This window comes from Coregonus lavaretus (genome assembly GCF_964263955.1).
Source record: "Coregonus lavaretus genome assembly, chromosome: 13".
NCBI lineage: Eukaryota > Metazoa > Chordata > Actinopteri > Salmoniformes > Salmonidae > Coregonus > Coregonus lavaretus.
In genome coordinates, this window is record NC_140000.1 from 14,584,557 (window position 1) to 14,593,392 (window position 8,836).

Genomic DNA, 8,836 nt, shown 5'->3' on the forward strand with positions numbered 1-8,836 from the left:
ACTAACCCTTTTTCTCTACTTTCAATATAACCTTAAAATACAAAAACATCCCCCAAGACTTAAGGCCTCATTCTATTTCTCCTTAGTCACAAAAAAGCTATTAATCACACAAACCGCAATTATTTACAATTTAATACCCTGTTCCTGCATCTTGCTTCCTATGATGTTGTCATGGTGGATCAACTCATTTCCTGTTCTTGTTTCTCTTGTAAACCAGAGACGAGTGTATCAGACTATGATCATGACGGTGGTTGGTGGGGCTCCGCTGCTGGCTCTCAACTGGCTGGGCTCCTGTGTCTGAGGTGGAAGAAGAGACAGGCCAGACAGGTAACCATGGCGATACCATGGTCAAGGTTGTGTGACTGTTTTCTTCTGCATCTCAGTCTCAGAAACCTCTGCCCAAGTCACCAAAGAGTTGAGCCTGAATCTTAATGCAACTCTCATTTCTTTCTTTCTGTCTTTCTGTCTTTCTTTCTTTCTTTCTTTCTTTCTTTCTTTCTTTCTTTCTTTCTTTCTTTCTTTCTTTCTTTCTTTCTTTCTTTCTTTCTTTCTTTCTTTCTTTCTTTCTTTCTTTCTTTCTTTCTTTCTTTCTTTCTTTCTTTCTTTCTTTCTTTCTTTCTTTCTTTCTTTCTTTCTTTCTTTCTTTCTTTCTTTCTTTCTTTCTTTCTCCCGCTATTTGTCTCTCTGTGTCCTCTTATCTCTTCTCTTCCTCCTTTCCCTCCAAACATCCCCATCTGCCCCTCCCTCCCTCCGCAACCCTCCTCCAAGGCTGTCACTTCTTCCCTCTATCTTTCCCTTTATCTAGTTTATTGTATTTTTTGTCCACCGTCTCTCCCCCCCCCCCTCTCTCTCTCTCTTTCTCTCTCTCTCTCTCTCTCTCTCTCTCTCTCTCTCTCTCTCTCTCTCTCTCTCTCTCCCTTCATCTCTCCCTCACTTCCTTTATCTCTCTCTGTCTCCCTCAGTTTCCGTTCCCTGCGACTGTCAAGTCGCCTATCTCCCATACCTGTCATCTCACTCTCTCCTCTCTACCCTTCGTCCCCACACACCATCCTCTTCTCTATTTCTTCATCCATCCTTCTGTCAGACCTCTTTTAGTTCTTCAATAGTGCCCCTATCCCATTTCTAATCCCCACTCATTCATCCCCCACCCTCTCTCTCTCTCTCTCTCTCTCTCTCTCTCTTTCTCTCGCCCTCACTTTCTCTCCCTTTCTCTCACTCTCCCTCCCTCTCTTCTCCAGAGAGTAAAGGCAGTGTTTCAGATGGGAAGAAGAGTGAAGGAGATGGGTGAGTCATCATCTTAATCTGTCTCTGTGAGTCCAGACTAGCCAGCACCCAGTCCAGTCCAGTGGGTACAAACAAATGACTATACGTCCAATCCCCTCACAGAGGCCTAAGCCCTGCCCTACTGACAGACAACACCCAGCACCCACAACAGCAAAATTACAGGACCCTTTGACAGACAAAAGTCTCCCGTTTTGTATGATGTCATATAGCAACAAAAGAGTAAAATGTACAGTAGACGATGTCAAATAGCAGACGCTCCTGTCAGTGTGAATTTGCAATTAGGGGGCAAAGCAACAACGCAAATACAGGTGTCACATCTGAAAATAATTAAAATGTAATACGCCATATGGCATTGACAGGGCTATGCTCTTGTGCACTGTACTGAACTGTACCTGTCTTTGTAGGTAGCTATTTTCTCCCTGAGGATTAAAAAAGAGTGACATACGACGTGTGGGTGGGTGATGGGATGGAGGGTGTTGATTGGATGATGTTGATATGCCTTAATTTAAAAAAGGGAAAATAAAGAAATAAAAGAGTAAGATGGGAGGATGTGAGTGGGTGGTTGGGGAGTTGGGATGTGATGCTGTGTTTTCTAATAAAAAAATATACAGAAAAGTAAAAAAGAATGGAGGAGGTTAGACGCTTCGTTCTGTCTGTCATATCCAGGTCCACTGTGTCCACTGCCAGCGGCTCCATCAGGTATGAAGACAGAGAGCTGGTGAATCCTGCGGCCCAGCGCACCCTCCTCATCGACAACGGATCAGAACCAGACAGCAGCGTCTACGAGAGCTACGCTGGGGTGAGATGAGAGAGAGGGAGGAGGTGGGGAGAAAGGGGGGGGGGGGAGAGAGGAGGCGGAGGACAGGGGGAGGGGAGAAGAGAGAGGAGAGAGAGGGCTGGGAGAAGACAGAGGGGGAGATAATAGAGAGAGTGAGAAAACACGAGTGGTGGATGAAGGGGTGAGAAGAGGAAGGTGACAAAATAAAGAGACATAAAGGGAGGGGCTTAGAGAGGAATAGGAGAAGAATAAAGGGAGAAAACAGGAGGGATGACAGTTGGGAGGATGCTAGCAGACAGAGGTGGAGAGGTGAGCAGAAAAGGAAGGATTAAGGAAGGGGGAGATCGGTCAGAAGAGAGGAAGTGGAGGAGTCAGGCATAACGAGGGAAACAGAGGAGAGATAAACGAATAAACAACTTTGGCTGTTCTTAGAGTAGGAAAGGGAGATCGATAGCCCACAATTAGCTTTCAAAATACACTTAGATCCTGGTGAAATTGCACATTGTAAAAGGCCAATAAGGCTTTGAACCCTGCAGAAAAATGTTAAGTAGAATATACCAACACTGGCAGAAAGAGAGTATTGTTAGAATTGGCTCTAATGCAAGCAAATTCTCCTCAGAGATGTTAGCTAACCTTGAGTTATAGAACAATACATCTAGTCTAGGCTACAAAATATACTGTTTGTCAGGTATCTCTCTCCAGAGTCACCATGTACATTATAGCATCTGTCTCTGTTTTTCACCTATGGTCTTTGTCCTCCCAGGAGAGCTCCCACTACTACTACCCCACCAGTGACTACTTCCCCTCTCTCTACACCCACCCCGAGGGAACACAAGGGTCAGGTGAGAGAAACCAAAATACTACTATGAATAATACATCACAAGAGCAAAAACAGAGACATTTCTCTGTTTAACTTCAAATTAACTCTTTGGCTCTCTTTTTCAAGATGGCCACCGCTACCCTCTAGAGCCCATAGGCCATGAGTATGAGGAGGTGAGAGACTGGGGCATGTATCAGGATGTGCTGGGGTTGTCGCTCCCACTGCCTCTTTCCCAGTTTGACCCCAGGTTACCAGAGCAGAGGGGAGAGTGGAGACCACCACCACCCAGTTACCCTCAGGTCAGCACAACCCCACTGGGATAAAGTACTAGTTATTGATCCCCTGTGGGGTGATGACTCTTATGGTTTCACATATTGGACTAGATGTGTTTTCTCAGCTTGAGTTTTTTCCAAATAACATTGGATGGGAAGTTTTGCCTCAAAATTACTTAAAGTTAGGATTTGGCCTACAGTGCTGTATACTATTGTCATGTCTCTCACCTTCCTGACATAGCTTCCCTCTCCAACAGGGAAGTGGGAGGGGCATGACTTCCCCGCAGCAGCCAATCAGAAGGAAGGATCCGGTGGTTGAGCGACGCCCAGAGAGAAACAACTATGATTTACCTTTTGAGCTCAGAGGACAGTTAGTTTAGGAAGCTTATGCCTTGATTCCAGAATGTGGACAATACCTCAGACTAAAATACAAACTCTTAGTGCTGTGCTGGTATTGAGTACTATATGAATAGGAAGCCTTTCAACTGATCAAATCTTTACTACCAAAAGGTATGGTATTTACAGTAGGTGATGTTGTGGGACAGTCAATCAATACAAACTAGGCCTACCATCGATCCAAAGACCTCAAAGATGTAAAATGTAAAAGATGAAGCAAGAAAACATACAGATTTTTTAGTAACAGTTGACTATACTCTACTGTACAAATATATATATTCTAGTCCTAGGCTTAACTGATACACAATTCCACCATGCTTCCAGTGTATTTTATACACATACATGTCATATCCAAAATATTTCTCTAAGGGCCTTTACTAGAAATGTCACTCCAGCAAGATGAGAGATGAAGAGGAAGAGGGAAAGACAGAGAAAATTACAGTAAACTTCAATCAAGTTTGCAGTCGTGTGGTGACACAGGTTTCCCTCCCTCCTCCCCAGACCATCTTCCTACCCCAATGCCCCACTTCCCTCTCCTCCTCTCTCCCACCCTCCTCCTTTCCACTGCTATCCTCCTCTCTCCCAACCTCCTCCCTCCCACTCTGCTCTCCTCCTCTCTCCCAACCTCCTCCTTTCCACTGCTCTCTTCCTCTCTCCCACCTGCAGACCCTGCACTCAGACAAGCAGAAAGACAGACAGGTAGACAGGGACACAGACATTCAAGGTAGACAGGGAGACAGTCAGACATCCGCTGGCACTGTTGGGCCATACGTGAAGCAGGACTCGCAGCGCCGCCCAAGAAGAAACCATCTTCCATGCGCCTGCTTGCCACGGGCACCTTGCCATTTTGAACAATCTGCTTGTCTGTGACACACGTCCCTCACAGCGGCAGACGAAGCCTGGGATTATTACAACCCCTGGTCACTGTCCAAATCTCCTCCACCTCCCTCCCCCTCAACCACCTTTCCCTCCTTCTCCCCCCAACCTCCTCCCCACTCCTCTGAAACAAAGAGACCCTGAGCCCTCCCAGTGCGCCCCTCCAGCCCTGGGGTGAGCCTCTGTAGGTCGGGGATGAAGGCAGTAATTGAGCGTGGTAATGTGTTGTGAAGGTAAAACCACCACACTGTATCAACAGGCTGCCTCCCTCCCACTAATCCAGTTGTCTTTCACATTTCAGCTTCAACTCATCATTCTAGAGAGAGACCATGCAAGCCATTAGTCCTACTCTGCAACGAGAAGAGAGAGAGAGAGAAAGAGAGAGAGAGAGAGAGAGAGAGAGAGAGGGGAAGGGAGGAAGGCAGAGAGAGGGTAAGCGAGTGGAGAGAGAGTATGACAGATAGATGTAATTTAAGATCTAGGTAGAAAGTCCACCCTCAGATAGCCCTCTAACTTAGTTTTATTGTGCAGATGGATAGTTAGTTCAAGGTAGTTTAAGTTCATTGCAGGATATTGCTCCCTGGTCTGTACAGATTGAACTGATACGAACATTTTGACGATGTACCTGATTACAAAGACTTGGTGTTATTATTTAGGTGAGGGTTCAGATTAGGAATCATTGTCCTGAGAGCATAGCATCTACACAAACACACACAGGGATGTTCCTCCTCCAACTTCCCATAATATCTGGGGGTGGTGTGTGTGTGTGTGTGTGTGCGTGTGTGCGTGCATGTGCGTGCGTCCCCCAGGAGGACGAAGAACAACACTACTCTGATAATTGCATAAAAACTCACATTGAACACACACTTACACACTGACACACTCAAACACATTCAATATTATACACACAGACACACACAACCAACACCCTACTTCCTCGTTCTCCCTCAAGCTTGATTTGTCATATCAGTCAAGAGTGCATACACACACAGACAAATACACACATACAGACAAATACACACACACAGACAAATACACACACACAGACAAATACACACAGACAGACAAATACACACAGACAGAGTCAAAAACATCCTCTTTATTTACTCATTCCAAGGGGAAAAATAGAATAAGCCACTGGTTCTATTTTAATGAGGATCATTCCGCCTGCTTTAGGATCTATAGTATTTCTGGAGGAGGTCTCCCATGGGATCTCAGATATTGTTTATTATTACTACTCTGTATTGGGAAAATTCTCACCAAATCGGCCTAAAAGCGTAACTGTTGTGAACACAGTTGTGGAAATATTTACAGTTAGGGTCTATTTCAGATCATGCACGTGACTGATAATGATGAAGTCTGTGTTCTTCTACAGTTTACTCTACATGCGTTTCCCCTACATTGCCAGGCATCTGCGGTTGTCTCTACCCAGCTACCCAGATGATATGAAAGAAATTAATCCCATTGATTCACCAGACGACTGGTGCTGTCTCTCAATTAGGTGTGCTATTTTCCATCATGGACTGTCTAGACACATTTGTCTCATCACTGAACAATTGTTTAAGTTCCAGTCAAAGTGACAAGCAGGTATTCAAATGAAATTCTCTTCTGCTGCCGGTGCATCATCGAGGAGTGGAGAGGAACTATAATCTGCTAAATTGAAGGTTTGACAGCCTAATACAGGCACGTCAACGTCCATTTCCCTTCTTTCATGTCATGGGCGGTTTGATGTGTTATGTGCAGAAGAAGGTCTCAACGGTACGAGTAGGAACGGGAAACAAATGGAGAAATTAATTCGCTTAATAATATCAGGTGTTTTTTTTCTCTTTATACACCTCTTTTCTATACCCCTTTTTCTATACAATATGTTAGAACAGAATACACTGGAATAAAAGTGAATAGTCCTTTGTCAATCCCAGGTGACTAATAATGTTGCTGAACCAATGCAGTAACACAAACCATACAATCAGTAAAACCTTACCCTATATGCTGCACCACATTTTCACTTCCTGAACTAAATAGAGATTAAATAGAAATTACCCCAGTCCTGCTGTACAAAAACCTGAGAGTACATCCAGGCAACTTTAGCGCAGTTTCCTGCAGCGGGTTATGCGAGAATGCAAAGTGAATACAAAGAGAATGCAAACTGAGTTTTAGATTTGGATGAAACTAAAAAAAAAATACAAGAGTTGTTTTACGAAAGGCAGCTTTGAAATAAAAACAGAATTAATGGTTAATATTTGATGAAGGCTGATTTGAATCCATGCTAAAGCTAAAAGAGTATGGTGAAGCTCTTTAACTATTGATGTTGGCTAATGGCTTTGATGGCATACACGTTCCTCCCTGCCTGGACCACGTCGTTAAAGAACACCAGAATACAATAAAACCAGTCATTCTAGCAGTGCATTTAGAGTACATGGTGACTAAATGCATTTGCATGTTGGGTAGGCTATAACAGCACAGGGCTTTTAAAGATGTGTAACACGCATTGAGGGATGTCTATTGCCATTTAACAACCATAGAGGTAATATAAAAACAATGCTTAACTGACAGTGTTTTATTGAATGTAAAGTTTTATTTCAATGTCCAATGTTCACCATTGTGCAATATGTTGACAGCACTGCATTACCGTAAGCTTGCTGAAGACATCTGTAGAATACAGTAGCCTATGTGCCTGTGATTCTCAGCCATGGTCAGTGGATTATATTCACCTGTTTGAAGACTACCTGCTGAAATCTAAAAAAGGTTAAGAAAATGTTTTCTATCCAGGGGTCTGATGCAGTGTGGCCAGTGGCATGTCTTGTGAGGAGGAGGAGGAGGAGGATGTACAGCATGTTGAGAAGTAGAGAACGTGACTGGATGGGGACAGTCCAAAAGCCACCCCGACTCCTGCAGCGAAGACTGTGTCCTCTGTTTGGGGGCCTGAATTGGACCCTTTGTCCATTGTGACCGGCCTGGACTGGTGTCTCACTGTTGTGTAATATTGTAGTGGCTGGAGAGGCTGTGCTAACAACTCTCCAAGAGCATCGCCCCACTGGGCTATAACTGATGGAATCAATGTTGTTTCCATGTCATTTCAATCCCAAAAAATAAATGTGATGGTGTTGAATCAATGTAGTAAACTAATTAATTTTGAAAAAAAGAATCGTCAACATAAGGGCATTTAGTATTTTTTTCAACCAACCTTTAACCTAAATCCAATGACATGGTGAATTTTTTGTTAGTTTACAACTCAACCAAATGTAAATCAAACCTAGAGGTTGAACTGACGTTTGTGCCCAGTGGGGCTCTTCTCCTTATTGTGTTTCTCAGTACGGTACAGTACTGTGCTTCTTCAATGCACTTCCTTCCTGTACGTTCTGGACTAATTGAATCTGTGAAAGACAGTTCCCTTCCCACTCATCTTTGATGATGCTTAAAGGTATGAGTACTGTGTAGATTAATTATTGTTTTAATGCACTTGCAGACCAGAACCGTTTTTTTAAAAATTGTTACTGCATTCCCTGCATTTAAAGGTGTACAATACATTGAAAAGGCAACAGCATTGAAAACTCTCCAGTGTCACATTCTGACGTTTTCTTAAGAATTATAAAGATGTATTTTTCCATCTGTCTATCTAGTCTTCATTCTTAGTACTGTAAGGCCAATGTGGGAGTACAGACAGACAGACTGACTGGCAAGCACAAGACGAGGTATAGTGCAAAAGAGAGACACGCAGACACACAGACATTGAGAGAGGCAGCCAAAAAGAGAGACATGCAGACACACAGACATGGAGAGGCAGCCAAAAAGAGAGACATGCAGACACACAGACATGGAGAGAGGCAGCCAAAAAGAGAGACATGCAGACACACAGACATGGAGAGAGGCAGCCAAAAAGAGAGACATGCAGACACACAGACATGGAGAGAGGCAGCCAAAAAGAGAGACATGCAGACACACAGACATGGAGAGAGGCAGCCAAAAAGAGAGACATGCAGACACACAGACATGGAGAGAGGCAGCCAAAAAGAGAGACACGCAGACACACAGACATCGAGAGAGGCAGCCAAAAAGAGAGACACGCAGACACACAGACATGGAGAGAGGCAGCCAAAAAGAGAGACACGCAGACACACAGACATGGAGAGAGGCAGCCAAAAAGAAAGACATGCAGACACACAGACATGGAGAGAGTCAGCCAAAAAGAGAGACATGCAGACACACAGACATGGAGAGAGTCAGCCAAAAAGAGAGACATGCAGACACACAGACATGGAGAGAGTCAGCCAAAAAGAGAGACATGCAGACACACAGACATGGAGAGAGGCAGCCAAAAAGAGAGACACGCAGACACACAGACATGGAGAGAGGCAGCCAAAAAGAGAGACATGCAGACACACAGACATGGAGAGAGGCAGCCAAAAAGAG

At 44.2% G+C, this 8,836-nt stretch overlaps 1 protein-coding gene across 1 annotated transcript in view; it reads left to right on the top strand.

Moving 5' to 3' along the window:
• Positions 1-3,861, top strand: part of nphs1 (NPHS1 adhesion molecule, nephrin) — a gene marked incomplete at its 5' end in the record, with an annotated part of 25,733 nt that extends 21,872 nt beyond the window's left edge. Inside the window, 8 exon segments of the mRNA XM_084174243.1 lie at positions 220-287; positions 290-313; positions 316-327; positions 1,239-1,284; positions 1,951-2,083; positions 2,826-2,904; positions 3,009-3,181; positions 3,412-3,861. Coding sequence (XP_084030369.1) covers positions 220-287; positions 290-313; positions 316-327; positions 1,239-1,284; positions 1,951-2,083; positions 2,826-2,904; positions 3,009-3,181; positions 3,412-3,534 — 658 coding nt within the window. The 3' untranslated portion in view covers positions 3,535-3,861.
• Between the last annotated feature and the right edge of the window lie 4,975 nt (positions 3,862-8,836).